This window comes from Felis catus, chromosome E3 (genome assembly GCF_018350175.1).
Source record: "Felis catus isolate Fca126 chromosome E3, F.catus_Fca126_mat1.0, whole genome shotgun sequence".
NCBI classification, from domain to species: domain Eukaryota; kingdom Metazoa; phylum Chordata; class Mammalia; order Carnivora; family Felidae; genus Felis; species Felis catus.
The window spans coordinates 15,923,784-15,944,502 of record NC_058383.1 but is presented as its reverse complement, the minus strand read 5'-3'; the positions used below and the strand labels follow the sequence as shown (position 1 = coordinate 15,944,502).

General features: G+C 39.5%; 1 protein-coding gene and 1 long non-coding RNA gene across 9 annotated transcripts in view; one reads left to right on the top strand and one right to left on the bottom strand.

Annotated features, from left to right (window-relative positions):
* Positions 1–1,475: 1,475 nt before the first annotated feature.
* CRCP (CGRP receptor component) overlaps positions 1,476–20,719 on the top strand; it is a 46,933-nt gene continuing 27,689 nt past the window's right edge. For 2 of the 8 annotated variants that reach the window (XR_006590972.1, XR_006590973.1), the window contains exons 1-4: positions 1,476–1,876; positions 10,052–10,088; positions 14,489–14,587; positions 19,792–19,886. Coding sequence is in view for 5 of the 8 variants with exons in the window: in XM_023246346.2 (XP_023102114.1) it covers positions 1,869–1,876; positions 10,052–10,088; positions 14,489–14,587; positions 19,792–19,886 (239 nt within the window). In the remaining 3 variants the exon portion in view is untranslated. Of the gene's footprint in view, positions 1,877–10,051; positions 10,089–14,488; positions 14,588–15,723; positions 15,777–18,049; positions 18,103–19,791; positions 19,887–20,719 lie in introns of those variants that run through there. The other 6 variants (XM_023246346.2, XM_045047531.1, XM_045047530.1 and 3 more) reach the window with 6 other exon arrangements.
* On the bottom strand, positions 1,482–2,513 carry LOC123382510. Its single transcript, XR_006590974.1, has 2 exons — positions 2,297–2,513; positions 1,482–1,932 (listed from the first exon to the last, which is right to left on the bottom strand). It is a non-coding gene; the product is annotated as an uncharacterized LOC123382510 (long non-coding RNA).

The following is a 20,719-nucleotide window of genomic DNA, read 5'->3' as shown; positions in this document are numbered from 1 at the left end:
CAGGTACTTTATAAAGATTACCAAACAGACCTATGATTTACATAAGAGGGAACTGGGGTTAGGAGAGGTTAAGTAATCTCCCAAGGTCCAACAGCCTCTAAGAAATTGATGGAGGCAAACAGAATCACAGGCCATCTGACTGCAAAGCTTGCACCATTAACTGTTAATGTAATGGAATAACAAAGTGCTTAGTAAGTGCCTTGCAAAGAGAATGAATTTAGCAAATGATAACTGATATAACTATAAAAAAGCAGAAAAAATTAGCAATTGACATCTCATTAAAAATTTTTTTTTAATGTTTGAGAGACAGAGACAGAGCATGAACAGGGGATGGGCAGAGAGAGAGGGAGACACAGAATCTGAAACAGACTCCAGGCTCTGAGCTGTCAGCACAGCTGATGCAGGGCTGGAACTCACAAACAGCAAGATCGTGACCTGAGCCAAAGTCAGACACTTAACCAACTGAGAGCCACCCAGGCGCCCCATACATATCTTTTTTTTTTTTTTATGCTTATTTATTTTTGAGACAGAGAGAGAGCAAGCAGGGGAGGAGCAGAGAGAGAATCCCAAGCAGGCTCTGCACTGTTAGCACAGAGCTGAATGCTGAACGTGGGGCTTGATCCCACAGACCATGTGATCACCACCTGAGCTGAAATCAAGAGTTGGACACTTTACTGACAGCCACCCAGTCACCCTGCAATTGACATATCATTTAAAGACATTTGCTATTGTTAATATTTTGGCTATTTCCTTCCAGTCTTTAAGAACTATTTCAGACATATCCAAAGTTTAGAAGATAATGAACCTTCCATGTCTGTTTTTTTTTTTAAGACATAAAATATAATACATTAGGTGGCTCTACCTCAGGTGCCCTTATTTTTTCCCTGTGCATTTTTCTTTAGATTATTAGAGTAACACCACATCATTTTCTATCTTTTAATTAAAAACCCTATCTTAAGCATTTCCTGTAGCGTAACAAATATGCTACATGATTTCTCATGGTCGTATATATAATACTGGGTGGCTGAAACATGATTTATCAATTCCTCATTGATGGATATTCAGGCTATCTCCCTGAAAAAAATATCACTATAAAACCACCTTTCTTCAAGCATCTGATAATTCCCTTTAGATAAATTCCTAGAAAGTCTGGAAGGTCAGAGTCTTACCCTTACAGCTTTTAAAAAAATGTTTATTTTTTTTTTTATTTTTGAGAGAGTGCAAGTGAGCGCTAGTAGGGGAGGGGCAGAGGGAGAGGGGGTCAGAGGATCCAAGCAGGCTCTGCGCTGGCAGCAGAGAGCCTAAAGAGGGCTCGAACTCAGGAACTGTGAGACCATCACCAGAGCCAAAATCCACGCTTAGGGACTGAGCCACCCAGGCACCCTTACAGTTTTGTGTGTGTGTGTGTGTGTGTGTGTGTGTGTGTGCGCGCGCGCCAAATAGCTCTCAAGAAGAGTGATAACGAGAAGGGAGGCTGAGGGTTTTTCACTTTTTAAGACGTTTTATTCAATTACAACATACATAAAAGTGGACAACTCACTGAATTTTCAGAAACAGAACACACGGCGCCACACCCAACATCAGGATCATGAAACAGAACATTTCCAGCAGCACAAAGCCGCCTTGCGCTTCCACCAGGCGTCCCTCAACAGTTTCAAGCCCCGCAACGTGAAGTGCACAGAAGTCTGGCTGCATTGAGGTCTCCGGCCCGGTCCGCCAGGTTCCCGGCATGCAGCGCGGCGATCCCGACGTGCCCCGCGGCGCGCGGAGCCGGCTACCCGGTGCGCTGTGAGGCGGGCGGAAGCGGTGGCGGCGTAGCGTGAGGCTGCGTGTGTGCTGGCGGGCGGAGGCGACAACTCGGGGTCGACATGGAAGTGTAAGTCATCCAGGGCGCGTTCCCGGGCTCGCGCAAGTGTCCACAGCTGGGGACGGCTGGGTCGAGGGGAGCCGAGGGCGCGGGCTTGGAGCGCACCTTGTACGAGCGTGGGGGGGGGGGGTGGTGGTTGGGGAAGGCTTGGGGCGGGAGGCGGGGAGGAAAGGGACCCTCGCTCTGCCTCTCGGAACCTTCGACCCTGCTCCCACCCTGTGCTTGGGACGCGGGGCCCAGCGTGGCTTGGCCTGACGGTCTATCAGTGTGCCTGCTTCCTCCATCGTTCATATCCTAGCGTGACCTGGTTCCCAGTGGGGAGCTCAGCCCGGTGTTCCGGCGGGGACTTAGACGGTGTAAAGCCCTGGTCCGCCCTGGGGGTACCTGCAGGAGAGATGGAGAAGTGCTGGATTAGAGTTTGGGGCTTACCTTGGGGAGCCCTAACTGGGAAGAAGGCTTCTCCGAGTTTGCCCAGCAGCTCGCCTTGCAAGGGAAGGGGCGGGTTTTCTGGGAAGAAGGAAGTACTGGAGCTAGGACTGGGACCTCAGAAACTTCTTCGTGTGTGTGATGTTTGTTTGTTGTGCTGCGTGCAGATGAAGTTTTTGCTGCTGCTCCGCATGTGGGTTTTTCCATGGTTCACATTAACTTGTAGGCATACCCATATCGTGTTCTCTTTGGCATTGATTATTTAATACTCACATTTTCCTTTGTGTTGTTTTGCTTCATGTTTAATGGTCATGTATACTACTATTTTTCAGATTTTTAAAAAACACTATTATATATATGTAACAAATGAAAGCTTCGTGAAATAATACTTTTACTGTATTCAGTACACTGTTATATTGTTTCTTATTAAAAAAGAGTGATGGGGCACCTGGGTGGCTCAGTCGGTTGGGTGTCTGACTTCAGCTGAGGTCATGATCTCACAGTTTGTGAGTTTGAGCCCCGCGTCGGGCTCTGTGCTGACAGCTCAGAGCCTGGAGCCTGGGTCAGATTCTGTGTCTCCCTCTCTCTCTACCTACCCCTCCCCTGCTCATGCTCTGTCTGTCTGTCTGTCTGTCTGTCTCTCTCTCTCTCTCAAAAATACATAACAACATTTAAAACAATTAAAAAAGAAGGCTGACCCACTAAATTGATTTTGCAGTTCATTAATGGGGCTTAATCTACATCTTGAAAAACATTCAGATATATTACTGTAGCCCAAGCTATTTCCAATTTCCCCCTCTTTACTAGAGTATTCACTGTCATTAAACAGTCCCGCTTTAATTTATCCATCTTTAAAAATTCCTTGTCCCCATATTCCTGCCCACTTATTGCTCCATTTCTGCTTCCCCTCAGAACAAAACTGCTTAGAAGTGTTTTTACACCCTCATTCTTAGAAGTGTTTTTATTCCCTCATTCTCAGTCTGTTGGGCTTTTATCCACACCAATCTATAGAAATGGTTTTGTGATGATTATCTGAGCCCTCCATCTTGTCAAATTCAAAGGTTGATTTTCTGTCCTCAATCTTCTTGATCTCTTAGCAGCAGTTGATACAGAAACTGTCAATTGTACTTGAAAAACAAAACAAAACGAAAAACTCTAGAAACTTGGGCCTTGCAACATGCTGTCTGCATTTTCTGCTACATCAAGGACTGCTTCTCAGTCTCCTTTCCTGGTTTATCCTTCCTCCCTTGCTTGGCTTAAATGTTGCGGTATCTTACGGCTCAGTCCCAGGACCTCTTTCTCTTCACACCCTCCCCTTGGTCATTTTACCCATTTATATGCTGATGACTCCCAAAAGTGTATTTCTAACCCTTTCTCTCATCATCCATCCAATTGCTTAGTCCAGAAATCAAGCCCTCCTTCCTCACCCCTAAATCTAGTCCATCAGTGAGACCTGTCATCTCCACCTTCAGTATATTTTGTATACAGTTACTTTTCACCATCTCCATAGCTAAATGTAGTCTGTCATCTCTGGTCTAGATTAGTAGCCTTTGGCTTCCACTCTTCCCCCCCCCCCCCCCTTCTGTTTTCCAGTCAGCAGACAGAGTAATCTTAAAATATTAATTGGATCAACACATCCCCTATTAAAACTGTTCACTTTCTGTTGTACTAAGAGGAAATCCACATTCGTTACTAGGACCTATATGACCCTGTATAACCTCACCTATTCACCAACCCTCTCTTGTGCTACTGTCCCCACCCCCAAACACACACACTTTCCACTGGCAGGTAGTTTCTGTAATCTTCCAAGCCCTTTACTACCTCAGGACCTTTGCTTTACTGTTCCTCTGCCTGGTATACTTTTCTCTCTGTCCTGCTCCCTCTTTATCTTTTTGATAGTTCAAGTTGAATGTTGCTTTTCCTCTTTAGCCAATCTAAAATAGGTCCTTTTGTCTCTTACAAGCACCATAGTTTACTTTTCTTTTGAATAATTACAAGTGGTAACAATAGATGAATGTTTACCTGTTTAGTGCCTTGTCTCCCTCCTGAGAACGGTCCATGAAGGCAGGGACGCATGCATTAGGCATTCAGCAGATAGTTGTTGAATTAAATAATATAACAGTACTTCATTAATTTGATAATTTAATTAAAAATTCATATAATTGAGTTAGCTAGTTTCCTAATTGCTGAGCATTTTCTGATTTAGATTTTCTGATTTTCCTAAGTGAAATGGTTTGAATCAAGAGTTTTTTCTCCTAAAGCAACCTATCCATTTCTCCCAAGGATTCATTGACTTATTAACACTAGTCAAGAATTTTGCAGTGAGCGATTTATGGGAAAGTGAGGTTTCCAGAGAGTGGAAGGACCCCTGAAATGGAAAGGTCTGGAGGCCTAACTTTAGTTCCTGCCTGGCCACCAATATGAGGTATGATCTCTGGCAGGTGTGGTCCTTAGCATCTTTAGCAGAAGCCTGAGTCTCTACGAGGACAAACATTGTACCTCTTTCAGGCATTCCTAGGACCTGGAGGGAGGAGGCATGAAAGGAAAACTTCTGAGTTTTTACTACTTTTTTTCCATCAGTTGCTGAGTAAATACTTACTGAGTGAATAATACATGTAGACATACACTATAAGTTTTTTTTTTTTTAAGGTGATGAATATTTATGCTTTATTTGAGTGCTAGAATTTAAAAAATAAAAACTTGTTCACCCTCATTTGGATACATTTTCCTCTGGTAAAAGGTTACAAAATATTCATAGGAAAATTAACTATTGGTATATAAAAGGTATTTGCTATTTGGGTAACTTTGTCTAATGCCTTGGGATTGTTTATATACCTGGAAAGCTTTGTGTTCACTCTTTTATTCTTGAATTTAATATACATAGGGAAAATGGACTATCTTCTCTATAATCCTTTTGAGATCATGTCAGAATTCCTCCATTTTACAGCTGGAAATACTGAGATTTAGAGAAGTTAGCTGAACAGGTCCTGTAACAGGACTGGAAAGAGGATATTTTTTTGCTAGCTCCCGAGAGAATGCTACAGATTAAACAGTTCATTGACTTTGAAGGCTGCCCAGTTTTCTTGTACTTTAGTTTTTCAGAACGTGACTTGAATCAAAGGTTGAACATGGAAGAATTTGAGCAGTTCTGTTCATCATTGCATGTGTAAATTAACTGTGTGGCAGTTAAAAGGTGCTGTTTGTATGTGTATGTGTGTTTCTAAAGAAAGGTCTGCCAATAGATCATTTTGTTCTGTTTATTCAGAATTCGATTTTCCAAAGTAGTTGTTTGCATCCCTTAAATGACTCAGCAAGTTAAGCAAAATTACACATTACATTTCAAATAGCAAGTCAACTTCAGTCAACTAATTCATTACTTAAGGAGATTAAGTAACTCCTACATGTAAATATAGATTCAAACAATCTTTAAAATTCACTTGGAATATTTGCTTTAAACATCTGTGTAAATAAAATCAGTACTAGTTTAAGTCCTTTAGGAAGGAGAATATGAAGTTTTGTGTAGGTGGGGAGTTTCTAGAAGTCTGAATGCTTGTGAATGTATTACATAATACTGAAGTGTAAGTTATATAGAGAGCAGACAATTCCTGCTCAGTAGAAACAATGGCTTGTAAATATATAATTGACAGATATAGTCACCCTAAAAAACAGTGGAGGAAAATGCATTTTATGTCCTTAATTATAAGTTATACTACTGTCTTTTTTAACATTATAGAATTCTTTAGTTTTACATTTCCATTTTTCTCAACTTTTTAGTTTGAAAAATTCCAAACCCATAGAACAGTTGCAAAAAGAACACCATAAATACCTTTATACCCTCTATCTAGAGTCACCGTTTGTTAACATTTTGATATATTTGCCTAATCTCTCTCTCTCTCTCTCTCTCTCTCTCTCTCTCTCTCCACACACACACACATACACACACACACACACACACACACACACTCTCTCTCTCTTTACTGAATCATTTCAAAGTTGGAGATATCGTGTCATTTTATCCAGTCATAAAAATGTATTCTATTTAACTGCAATACCATTGTCACACCCAGGGAATTTAGCACTGATGTACCAGTATCATTAAACTACAGCCTATATTAAAATTTCTCCACTTGTCCCAACAATGTCATTTTAGCTGGATTTTTTTTAACCACCGATTCAAGATCCTTTCAAGAATCATACATTTTTAATTGTGATACAACTTGTAGTTGTCATAGTTCTTTAATCTCCTTTAAGAAGTTTCCTAACTTGGGGCGCCTGGGTGGCGCAGCCGGTTAAGCGTCCGACTTCAGCCAGGTCACGATCTCGCGGTCCGTGAGTTCGAGCCCCACGTTGGGCTCTGGGCTGATGGCTCAGAGCCTGGAGCCTGCTTCCGATTCTGTGTCTCCCTCTCTCTCTGCCCCTCCCCCGTTCATGCTCTGTCTCTCTCTGTCCCAAAAATAAATAAAAACGTTGAAAAAAAAAATTAAAAAAAAAAAAAGAAGTTTCCTAACTTGTTTTTGTGACACTGACATTGTTACAAATGACATTGATATTTGAAGAGTCTGAACCATTTGTTTTAAAGTATGTTCCTTAACTTGGATTTGTCTGGTTATATCCTCATGACTGGATTCAAATTAAAAATTCTTTGACAGGGTTGCTGTAAGGGATGTGTCTTTCTCAGTGCATCACATCATCATTGGTGCTATTAAATTAGATCATTTGATTTAGTTGATGTCTGTCCAGTCTTGCCATACCCTGGTCCCAGCAACCTGCCACTTAGTGGTGGTTATAGTAGGATAAAAGCTGTTTTTAAAAAATTTATCAATATATACATTTCATTCAGGAATTGAAATGAACATAGTCCGTTTTATAAAAGGTAGATGTTATTATGCCCATTGACATTTTAATTGAATAAAGGAAAGCCCAGCACATATTGGCATTTACTCTATTAGTATTTACTGGGTAAAAAAATTATTTATCTTCCTAATATAAGAATAAATTAGTAAGTCAGCTTCTGCCAACCAGAATCTCTAAGATGTGGTACTTGTTTAAACATCCATTGTTCTCCTGGCCCCCAAACACAGGTTCATTAAAACACATGTACAAGAGAGTGTCTCTCCTTTGTATATTGGTTTTAGTAAAGACAAATGATGTTCTTTGGCTTCTTGCGTTAACAATATCAGCTCAGGCAGTGGGGCAATAACTTGGAATAGCCAAGGACAAATTTCCCAAGGCATGGGATATTCTCCATGACAGAGGAGAGGCCATGATTTGGAAGTGAAGTTGTAACAGTGACACCTGACCCCTTAGCCTTGAGGAAAAATAACATTTGTATTATTTTCCAGTCTGTTCCAGCAAGGGATCTCTTAGTTACAGTGTATTTTAGGACAAACAGGGAGTTTTAACTCAATTTCAAGCAAAGATAGGAAAAAGCCTAGTGGGCTGACTTCTTGATTGAGTAGGCAAAGATGACATGTGGTTTCACTTGTCATTTTCAGTTTTTTTTTTTTAACGTTTATTTTTGAGACAGAGAGAGACAGAGCATGAACGGGGGAGGGTCAGAGAGAGGGAGACACAGAATCTGAAACAGGCTCCAGGCTCTGAGCTGTCAGCACAGAGCCCGACGCGGGGCTCGAACTCACGGACCGCGAGATCATGATCCGAGCCGAAGTCGGCCGCTTAACCGACTGAGCCACCCAGGTGCCCCTGTCATTTTCAGTTTTAAGTAAAGCATATCATATACACTGATTCTGCATATCCTTCCTATGTTAGATTACTTTTCAGTATGATATTCTTTGTGACCTGAGTGCAATTGTGGTTATTTGGGCAAAGCAACACTTTTTGTGAAATCTCAGCTATTTGTTGAATGACCAGTAGCATTTGGTAAGGTTCACATGTTGACTTGATTAGAGCTGACGTCACTGTGCTGCTGACCAAAGTCCCAGGTCAGACCCTTATGGTAGCCACCTGCTCGTTTTCCGTTATTGATTGACTAGGGAAATCACCCACCTCTTTGGCCCACGTTTTTGAAATTTTATGTGAGCATTTTCATTACACAGCTCTGCTCCTGGTTTAGTAACAAACTGTAGTCTTTATTATACATTATGTCAAGTCCAGACATCCTCCTGAATTTTTTTTTTCTTCCTCCTGAATTTTTAGGATTCTGCATTACCGATTTCTGTTTGTCCAGTCTCATTTTTCTTTTTTTCTTTTAATTTTTTTTAATGTTTTTTTATTTTTGAGACAGAGAGAGACAGAGCATGAACGGGGGAGGGTCAGAGAGAGGGAGACACAGAATCTGAAACAGGCTCCAGGCTCTGAGCTGTCAGCACAGAGCCCGACGCGGGGCTTGAACTCACAGACCGCGAGATCATGACCTGAGCCGAAGTCGGACGCTTAACCGACTGAGCCACCCAGGAGCCCCTCAATTTCATCATTTATAAAGAAGGAGTCCTAATAATTCCTACATCACAGGGTTTTTAATGAGAATTCAGTGAAGTAGTATCTTTAAAAACTAATAACCTTCCACTAAGGAGGATCTTAATACCAGGAATGAGGCTACACTTCAAAAATTTGTTGTCTCGTTTCATCCTCCTAATAGCTCTGTGAGGTAGGAAGAAGTTATGGTTGTAACACAGGCAGTGGTAATAGATGGCATTTTGAGTACTTACTGTGTTCTAGTACTTTACATATTTCAGTTTAATCCTGTAAATAATCTCATGTGGTTAGTACTATAATTGTCATTTTATGGGTGAGGAAATTTAAGCACAAAGAGGTTAAGTAATTTGCCTAAATTCACAGAGCTCTAATGTTTGGTGGAGCTGGGTTTAGAATCCAGGCTGTACTTCTAGGTACTAGTTTAGCCCCATTTTTTATTTTAAATGGGGAAGCTTAGGAGAGTTAATAAACTCCCTAAAACTCCCACACCTTATAAGTGTCAAAGCTAGAATGTGAACCCAGATTTTTCAGGTTTCATAACTGTGTTCTTATCACACTGTGCTGCCTCTGGACTGTTAAAAACAGTAAATACTTCTGATGTGGTATTGTAGAATGGCTTGATTTTAATTGAATACAAGTCACATTGCTGTGCTCACTCATACATGAAAGATGACATTTTGCCTTGATCACAGGGGTACCACGCTTTTGACCACTACTTGACACATGAACTCTACTTGTTGAATTGATACAGAAGTTGAACACCTTTGTGGATATCTAGCAGGATTCCTGACATTGCTGGGATTCCCAGCAGCGATGTTAGTGTTAATGATTCCATTTCTGGGGATTCAGCAGGAGGACTTGCCTGCCCAAGATGTTGATAACTGGTGGGAGTTAGATGGTACTGGGGAAAGGACGCGGCTGTGGGATGAGACAGCACTGTTTCTCCAGTTAATTCTAGCACCCTCACTGTTCATTGACACCCCTTTCCAACCCTCTGGTTTTGCCCCATGTTCTTCCCGCAATTAACTTCTCTCCCAGATGACTGACTTAACTTCTGCCTATGTAGACTAAGGGTAAGCATTGTGTTTTGATCACCTACTTAGTAATGGATATGTGATATACTGTGGCTGTAAAGAGGGAAGTTTGCTCTGAAATTGTTCATTGCCAGCTAAACCAGTAGGACTTAGGACATTCTCAATTTTAGGTTTATAGTCCCTAAATTCCTGAAGTGGACTACTGAATCTTGACAGGTATTTTACAGATATTTAATTTCCACAAAGGAATGTGTGCCCAGACTGACAACAATTTACTTTATTTTTGCAGGAAGGATGCCAATTCTGCTCTGCTCAGTAATTATGAGGTAAATAGCTTTGAAATAAACTATTGTAGTTTCCTCTTTGGTAGTTTGTCCTCTGCTTCTGAAGATTATTGAATTAGTTTTAATTAAAAATGACTGAATTCATTTGGATTTTCCACTTTAAAATAGGACAGATGGCACCATCTGGTGGACCTTGGAATTATTATAAGCTTGGTAAATTATACATAGTAATTCAGGGAAGCTGGGAAGACTTTATAGTAGGCAACCTTCCCCAAATCCCAAAGATTTTAGATTTTCATTTTATATGCCTTTATGGGATGGAAGCATCTATTCGGAACTGTTTTCTGTCTGTGAAAGTTTTCCATTGAAATACTTAATGCCTTTTCCTAATTACCACTTTTTGCCTATAAAATGCTTTTATGTTATTATTTTGATCCCCATAATAGTCTCATAAGTATTAACACCATACTGAAGATGAGTGCTTAGTTGATGCACCATTATGAATAATTTAGTAGGAACTAAAAGATTTGAAATCTGGGGACTTGAGGGTTGGGTTGCTGAAGAAAGGGAGGAAAAAAGGAAAAAAGTTGGTGAGAGGGAAGATAATAACATTATTTATTTTTGCCTACCTTCTATTTTGCCTGTGTCTTGTTTGGTACATCTGATAGGTTAACTCTGGGTGTAGAAAGAACGATTGATACATTCACGGTCAAGTTTTCATTTTCTAGAATATCAATTCATGAAAACTCTAGGAGATTGGAGTTTCCATTGTGTGATATAGAAGATAGAAGATAGTGGAATTAACACAGTTGGCCATACTCCTTCCTTAAGTTGTTGCTACTAATAATAGGGAGGAGATGGTTGTGAGTCAAGCCATCGGCTTTTAGGAACTTCCTTGTCCAGTTTGGATTCTGCTGGGTATTTGGGTGTTTTATCCATTGGGGAAACATTGCATTAATTGGAGCTCATGACACTATTGCTGAAAAAATAATGACAGGTTGCATTGTATGTAGTATGCTCTATGAGCCTATACTTCCCTCAGTTCTCTGGCGTAATCTTTAAAACAGGAAAGCTATATCTCCCCCCCCCCCCCCCCCCCCCCCATGCTCCTCAGCACTAACACACGTTTTTCCCTTGTCGGAGAGTTTACTTCCAACGTTCTATAGCATTATTTTTTTTTATTTTTTTATTTTTTGGTAAAATTTGTATTTAACTCTTGCCTCATAATTTTTCTTTTTCAGGTATAAATTTAGTAGATTTTCATTTTATTGAAGCAGAATCCTGTTTTTTTTAAAAACTTAGTGCAAAAAAAATTTTTTTTTGGTTTATTTATTTATTTTGAGAAAGAGGGGGAAGGGGAAGGGCAGAAGGAGAAAGAGAGAATCCCAAGCAGTCTCTGCACTGTTAGCATGGAGTCTGTTGCGGGGTTCAGTTTCACAAACCAAGATCATGACCTGAGCCGGTATCAAGAGTTGGATGCTCAACCAACTGAGCCACCCAGACGCCCCTATTTGAGGAACTTTTTGAGGAACCTCCATACTGTTTTCTATAGTGACTGAACGAAATTACATTCCTACCAACAGTGCACACGGGTTTCCTTTTCTTCACATTCTTGCCAATACTTACTCTTTCTTGTCTCTTTGGTATTAGCCATTTTAACAGGTGTTAAGTGATAGTTCATTTGATATTTTTTGATTTGCATTTCCCTGATGACTAGTGATTTTGCATCTTTTTTATGTGTCTGTTGGCCATCCATATATCTTCTTTTGAAAATTGTCTGTTCTGGTCCCCTGCCCATTTTTTAATCAGATTGGTTTTTGGGTATAAGTTCTTTATATATTTTGGATATTAACTTTTTATCAGATAAGTGATTTGCAGATATTTTCTCATCTAGTAAGTTGTCTGTTCATTTTGCTGATGGTTTCCTTTGCTGTGTCTTTTAGTTTGATATAGTCCTACTTTTTTATTTTTGCTTTTGTTGCCTTTGCTTTTGGTGTTTAAAAAAAAATCATCACCAAGACTGATTTCAAGGAACTTACCTCCTTTGTTTTTTGTAGGAGCTTTATGGCTTCAGGTCTTACATTCAATTCTTCAATCCATTTTGAAGAATTGAATCCATTTGAAGAATTTTGAATCCATTTAATTTTTCTGTGTGGTTATGTGGTAGTGGTCTACTTTCATTCTCTTCCTTTTGACCAGTTTTTCCAGTACCTTTTTTTTTTTTATTTTTTAAATATGAATGGATACCATTTAATCCTTAAGGCAATATCTTTTTTTTTTAAGTTTATTTTTATTTATTTTGAGAGATAGAGAACAAGTGGGAGAGGTGCAGAGAGAGAGAGGGAGACAGAATCCCAAGCAGACTCCATGATGTCAGCGCAGAGCCCAATGTGGGGCTCGAACTCCAAGAGTCTGACTCTTAACCCACTGAACCACCCAGGCTCCCCATCCCAGAACCATTTATTGAAGAGGCTGTCTTTTCCCCATTGTATATTCTTGGCTTCTTTGTCAAAAATTAACCACAGGGATGCCTGGGTGGCTCAGTCAGTTGAGTGTCTTGCTCTTGTTTTCAGCTCAGGTCATGATCTTGTGATTGGTGAGTTCAAGCCCCTTGCCAGGCTCTGAGCTGACAATGAAGAGCCTGCTTGGAATTCTCACTCTCTCCCTCTCTCTCTGCTTCTCCCTTTTGCGCTCTCTCTGAAAATAAATAAACTTAAAAAAAAATTAAGTAACCACATACGTGTGAGTTTACTTCTGGACACACTGTTCTATTCCATTGATTTATATGTCTGTTTTTATGCCAGTAACAATACTGTTTTGATTTCCGTGGCTTTGTAATATAATTTGAAATCAGGAAGCATGATGCCTCCAGCTTAGCTCTTCTTTCTCAAGATTGCTTTGACCATTCAGGGTCTTCTGTGGTTCCATGAAAGTTTAGGATTGTTCTATTTCTGTGAAAAATGCCATTGGAATTTTGATAGGGATTGCACTGAATCTGTAGATTGCTACAGATTGCTTCTTTCTGGTAGTTCATTATTATGTATACATGCAATAGATTTCTGTATATTGATTTTGTATGCTGTAACTTTACTGAATTTATTTTTAGTTCAGTTTTTTGGTAGAGTCTTTAGGGTTTTCTATATATAGTATCCTGTCATCTGCAAATAGTGACAGCTTTACCACTTTCTTTCCAATTTGGCTGCCTTTTATTTATTTTCTTGCCTAATTGCTCTAGCAAGGACTTCCAATACTGTGTTGAATAAAAGGAGCAAGAGTGGGGCACCTGGGTGGCTCAGTCAGTTGAGCATCCGACTTTGGTTCAGGTCATGATCTTGCGGTTTGTGAGTTCAGGCCCCATATCGGGCTCTATGCTGACAGTTTGGAACCTAGAGCCTGCTTTGGATTCTGTGTCTCCCTCTTCCTGCCCCTCACCCTCTTATGATCTCTCTCTCTCTCTCTCTCTCTCTCTCTCAAAAATAAACATTTAAAAAAATAAAAGGGGCAAGAGTGGCATCTTTGACTTCTTCCTGATCTTATAGGAAAAGCTTTCAGCTTTTCACTGTTCAGTATGATGTTAACTTAGGGCTTGTCACATATGGCCTTTACACATTGGGTATGTTCCCTCTCTACCCACTGTTTTGAGAGTTTTTATCATAAATCGATGTTAAAATAATTTTTTTTAATGTGTCATTTTTATTTTTGAGAGTGTGAGTGGGGGAGAGGCAGAGTGAGAGGGGAATAGAGGATCCACAAGTGAGCTCTGTGCTAATAGCGGTGGGCCCAATGTGGGGCTTGAACTCAAAAACCAAAGATCATGACATGAGTTGAAGTCAGATGCTCAACCAACTGAGCAACCCAGGTGCCCTGGATGTTGAATTTTAGAAAATTCGTTGTCTACATCTATTGAGATATCATATTTTAGGAAAGTTTACTTTCAAATATTAATATATTTTTGAGATCAGAGGAAATTAGTGATATGGTGTATATTAATAAGGAAACATTTGAAATATTTCAGTAAACTAATGAATTTGGATTACTTGACTTAGATAAAAGCATTTTTAAAATGTCAGATGCTTCTCAGACTCATATTTGCTCTAATAAAGAGTTAAGGGGAGGGTTTGAAAGAAAAGACGTACTATTCTGTTTATCCTTCAGAATCATTGACCTTAAGGGGTGCCTGGGTGGCTCAGTCCGTTAAGCTTCCGACTCTTGTTGGTTTTGGCTTGGATTGTGATCTCATGTTTCGTGAGTTTGAGCCCTGAATTGGGCTCTGCTCTGACAGTGTGGAGCCTTCTTGGGATCCTCTGTATGCCCCTCCCCTGCTTGCTTGCTCCCTCTCTCTCAAAATAAATAAATAAATAAAATAAACTTTCAAAAATCATTGCTCATGAAATAGATACATTTCTCACATTTACTCATAAAAATCTTTTATCACTTCCCAGGTGTTCCAGTTACTGACTGATCTGAAAGAGCAACGGAAAGAAAGTGGAAAGAACAAACACAATTCTGGGCAACAGAACTTGAATACTATCACCTATGAAGTAAGCCTAGGCTTGTCGAGGGGCTACCGAAACTAGCATTGAGGGGTTGGTTTATTCCAGGGATGACTGGCCACCAAATCATGACTGACTCTTACTGATTTGAGTAGTTTTACTCTAACCCAGTTTTTATTCTGTTCATGCAAGTGGAGGAAATTTGGCCAATGGTGAGGTTAGCCAATGACAGAGTTAGAGGGAATAGTGAAAAAAAAAGACTGTCCTCAATTCTAACACCATTTGCGAGTCAGGGATCCCTAAGACCACCTTTGGGTTCAGTAATTTACTGGAAGTACTCAGAACTCACTGAAAGCTATTACATTCACAGTTACGGTTCATTACATGAAAAGGATACAGATTAAAATTGACCAAAGGAAGAAGCATATGAGGCAGATTCTAGGAGAAATGCCAACACAGAGCTTCTATCCTCCTCTTATGTGGGTGGAGTCAGAAAATGTTTGTCCTCTAATGTGGGTGGAGTCAGAAAATGTTTCTCTTGAAATCAATGTGTGATAATACATACAAAATATTGTCAACCAGGGAAGCTCAGCTAAACTTCAGCTTCCCAAATTTTTATTTGAGTTCTGTTATATAGGCATGATTGAATGATTGGTTGCCCGTTGTAGTTCATCTCAGCCTCCAGGTGCACTGATTCTGCATGACCCAAAGCCTCCACCCTAAGTCACATTGTTAAGACTATTCATTATGACATAAGACCTCCAGAGAAAGATACTCCTATTAAGTATAACATTGCCTCTCAGAAGCTGAAGGCAAAGGCCAGACCGTCTCTTTGGGCAAAGCTCAATTCTTTCTTTCTTTCTTTCTTTCTTTTCTTTCTTTCTTTCTTTCTTTCTTTCTTTCTTTCTTTCTTTCTTTCTTTCTTTCTTTCTCTCTCTCTCTCTCTCTCTCTCTCTCTCTCTTTCTTTCTTTCTTCTTTCTTTCTTTCTTTCTTTCTTTCTTTCTTTCTTTCTTTCTTTCTTTCTTTCTTTCTTTCTTGTTTTCGTTTATCTTTAATGAGAGAGAGAGAGAGAGAGAGAGCATGAGCAGGGGAGGGGCAGAGAGAGGAGGAGACACAGAATCCGAAGCAGGCTCCAGGCTCCGAGCGTCAGGCCAGAGCCCGACGTGGGGCTCAAACCCACAGACTGAGATCATGACCTGAGCTGAAGTCGGATGCTCAACCAACTGAGCCACCCAGGTGCCCCAAAGCTCAATTCTTTATTGCACAAAAAGTGATGTTTTTTATTGTAAAAAACTTAGGAAGTACCAAAAAGGATAAAGAAGAAAGCTAAAGTAATTTATAATCTAACATCTAGTTGACATTTTGCTATGTTTTCTTCCAACCTTATGCTTTATCCTTAAAAAAGAAAGTTTAAGCTATTATATTTGTTACATATGATGTTTGATTTTTTAAATAATTTTTTAAAAAGTTTACTTTTATTTATTTTGAGAGAGAGCAGGTTGGGGAGGGTCAGAGAGAGAGGGAGACAGAATCCCAAGCAGGCTCTGCCTGATAGTGGTCTCGAACTCATGAACAGTGAGATCATGACCTGAGCCAAAATCAAGAGTCAACGCTTAACCGGCCGAGCCACCCAGGTGCCCCTGTGATGTTTGATTTTTATATCTGTCATTTTAATTTATGTTTTGGTTATTTCCTTTCAAATCTGATTTTGTCTTTATAAAGGGTTTAGTTTTTATTTTTTTTAACTTTTATTTTTTTAACATTTTATTATTCTTTTTAAAGTTTATTTATTTATTTTGAGAGAGAGAGCAGGGGAGGGGGCAGAGAGAGAATTCCTAGCAGGCTCCACACTATCAGCACGGATCCTGATATGGGACTTGAACTCATGAACCGTGAGATCATGACCTGAGCTGCAATTGAGAGTTAAGGATGCTTAACCACTCACACCAGAGTGGCCAAAATGAACAAATCAGGAGACTATAGATGCTGGCGAGGATGTGGAGAAACGGGAACCCTCTTGCCCTGTTGGTGGGAATGCAGATTGGTGCAGCCGCTCTGGAAAGCAGTGTGGAGGTTCCTCAGAAAATTAAAAATAGACCTACCCTATGACCCAGCAATAGCACTGCTAGGAATTTACCCAACGGATACAGGAGTGCTGATGCATAGGGGCACTTGTACCCCAATGTTTATAGCAGCACTCTCAACAATAACCAAATTATGGAAAGAGCCTAAATGTCCATCAACTGATGAATGGATAAAGAAATTGTGGTTTATATACACAATGGAGTACTACGTGGCAATGAGAAAGATTGAAATATGGCCCTTTGTAGCAACATGGATGGAACTGGAGAGTGTTATGCTAACTGAAATAAGCCATACAGAGAAAGACAGATACCGTATGGTTTCACTCTTATGTGGATCCTGAGAAACTTAACAGAAACCCATGGGGGAGGGGAAGGAAAAAAAAAAAAAAAAAGGTTAGAGTGGGAGAGAGCCAAAGCATAAGAGACTCTTAAAAACTGAGAATAAACTGAGGGTTGATGGGGGGTGGGAGGGAGGGGAGGGTGGGTGATAGGTATTGAGGAGGGCACCTTTTGGGATGAGCACTGGGTGTTGTACGGAAACCAATTTGACGATAAACTTCATATATTGAAGAAAAAAAGGATGCTTAACCAAGTGAGCTGCCTAAGCACCTCTAGTTTTTATTTTTATTTACTTTGTTATTTTAGGGGGAGAGGGGCAGAGAGAGAGAGAGAGAGAGAGAGAGAGAGAGAGAGAGAGAAAGAAAGAAAGAAAGAATGAATCCCAAGCAGGCTCCATGCTCAGGGGCTTGATCTCATGATCCTGGGATCATGACCTGAGCTAAGATCGAGTCGGACGCTTAACCAACTGAGCCAACCAGGCACCCCAGGATTTAGTTTTAATTATCTTTATCTTTTCAAAGACAAAATTAAACCTGGGTTAAGTTACCATAATCCCTTTTAAGGAATTTAAGGGGGGGTTAGTACGTTTGTCCCCATTCCTCCCTGTGTGGTTTTGTTCATCTAATCATGTGTTTGAAATCCCATCATTCATTTATTCACTCATGTTCTTTTACATTGTATCGTTCATCCATCTCTTTAAAAAAAAAATGAAATCTTTCTAATTAGTTTTACAGCCAAATTTCAAGCTGTCAGGTGCTCTTCTGCGTGCTTAAATCAGTCTAAGCTCACTGCCACTCTATTACATACTCATTAAGCTCTTGCTTTTAATATGTGGTACCTTAAGGAAGGTTATTGTGGTGTTAAGGGTTTTGAGACTGTTTATACTTGAGAATGTATTTCTCGTGTTTTTAATGTGAATGACCCCTCATCTGACTATGGAGTTATTGGGCTCAGCCTTCAGTCGTCAAGGCTCTGTAGGTATTACTTGGTCTCTTATTGTTTGTCGTTGTGGAGGAGTCTGAGACCAACCAGATTTTTGAACTTGAGAGAAACTCTTAACTTATGAGGTTACTGTTTACTTTTCAGGCTTGAAATTCCTTTGAAGTTATGTCTAGGTGGGATTCTCTCTTTTAAAAAAAGTAAGAGCCTTTTATTTTGAGATAATTTTACAGAAAAGTTATAAAGATGGTGCTGAGAGTTCCCATATGTCCTTCCCCCAGGTTTCCTTGATGTTAACATTTTATTTAACCATGGTACAATGATCAAAACTAAGAAAATTACACAAACATTTTATTCAGATTTTCTCAGTTTTTCCATTAATGCCCTTTTTCTGTTCAAGGATCTGATTCAGGATGCCATTTTGTATTTAACATGTTAAATGTTAGCATGTCTCCTTATATCCTCCCATCTGTAACGGATCCTTAGTCTTTCCTCAGTCTTTCCTCATCTTCCATGCATGATCTTGACACTTTGAAGAGTACCAATGCAAGTCTTCTATAGAATGTCCTTCAGCTTTGGTTTGTTTGAGGTTTTCTCATGATCAAACTGAAGTTACAGCTTTTGGGGAAGAATGCCACAGAAGCGATGTGCCCTGCTCAGTGCGTGATACAGGGTACATGATATCAGTGTCTTGTCACTGGTACTGTTAACTGAGATCACTTGATTACAGTGGTGTCTGCCTGGTTTCCCCACTGTAAAGTTACTGTTTTTCTGTTTATACTTCGTATTCATTAGAAAGGAGTCACCAAGTCCAGTCCATTGAAAGGTACCTCTTGAAGGGAAGGGTATCAAAGAGTTTGAGGACATATATATTAAAACTATCACAGTATTAATAAATATTTGGGGAAGATGCTGTGAGGCTATGCAAATATCATATTTCTCCTTAAGCTTTTGCCCACTGATTTTAGTATTCATTGGTAGGTCTTTCCTGCAGTAATTATTACTGTGGTTCAATTGCCTAATGGTGATTATTTCCCTCATTCCTTCCATATTTAACACATAGAAATCTTCTGTAACAAACAATTGTTCCTTCTCATCCATTTATTTATTTACTTATATCTGTATGGATTTGTGACTATTCTTTGGGTTTCATGTCTTTAAAAAAATTGTCTGAAGGGGCTCCTGGGTGGCTCAGTCGGTTGAGTGGCAACTTCTGCTCAGGTCATGATCTCACGTTTCATGAGTTCGAGCCCCACATTGGGCTTGCTGCTTTCAGTGTGAAGCCTGCTTTGGACCCTCTGTCTTCCTCTCTCTCTCTGCTCCTGTCCCACTTGCACTCTCCCTTAAAAATAAACATTAAAAAGAAAAAAGAAAAAAATTGAAATATAACACAATTGTCAGATTGAGGTTTTTCTTCTTTTTTTTTTTAAGATCAGGAAAGCTTTCTTCCTGAATGTCATTCATTATTCCTGTTCTAGCTACTGATTTTCTTTTTGAGGAATTCCCATTATATGAAGATTAACTCTCCTGAAGGCATTTTTTTATAGAAGATTGTCTTTTATTTTTATTTAATATTTTTTTATTTTTGAGAGAGAGTGAGAGACAGAGTGAGCAGGGGAGGGACAGAGAGAGAGGGTGACACAGAACCTGAAGCAGGCTCCAGACTTTGAGTTGTCAACACAGAGACTGACGTGGGGCTTGAACTCACAAACTATGAGATCGTGACCTGAGCTGAAGTTGGACACTTAACCGACTGAGCCACCCAAGGCACCCCTATAGAAGATTTTTTAAACAAAATTTTACAATACTAAATTATAACCATTGACTTCCCTTTTTCTCATTCAGATTTTTTTGTCTTATGCATTTTCTTTTTAAAATTTTTTTCGTAGACATTAAAATATATATCAAAAACACCATGCAGGCACCAGAGTCCTGAGATTGTCAGAGAGTTTCTCACAGCAATGAAAAGCCACAAGTTGACCAAGTAAGTAAAAATTATTTTAACTAGGAAAAGTGTGACACATAATGAAAATGATAGCTTACAAAAACCATCCTTAGCATTGGTGTATTTCTGTTTAGTTGGGTTTTGAATCATAATTAACACACAGTGCTCTTTTACAGTAGGATCATGGTATCATAGACCAGACAGCTAAGACTTAGACACAAGTGTCTTTCTAGAGCCAGAAACAGAATGTAATGTAAAAAATCTTTATTTGTTTTTTGTTGTTTTTTGAATCCCAGTTCTATGAGCTGCCCCATAACCCCTTTCTGGCACTCAGGCCAGATTGGTTAGAAATGAAGTTCACAAATTACAGTGCGCTCTATAAAGTTGATCAGTTAAGTCATTTGTCATTTGTGTTTACTTGGGGCAAAAATGGGTTGATAATATTGTCTTCCAGGGGCTTGATTACTTTTCCTGGTTACTTTCTTTCTTTCTTTTTTTAAATAGGAATTATAAACATCATTAAAAATTAGATTAAGATTAGTTTATATGAGAAGAATACTAGCCCTAGTCTTTTAGAATTAATACCAGAGCTGATAAATCCCAAAAGCCGTTGTCATTCATTCAGGATAATTAATAATTTTCTTTTGAGGGAAACATTGGTGTTACTTCAGACACACGGGGGCTACACTGTCAATAAACTAAGTGACTTCTCTTGCCTCTCCAGGTGAACTCTGAAGGCAGTCATCTTTCAAATGTGTGTTTGTGTGTATATAATTTGTTTTTTCACTTGTGGTAAAATTTATCATCCTAACCACTTTTAAGTGTGTAGTTCATTAGTGTTAAATATATTCACATGTTGTGCAACCAGTATC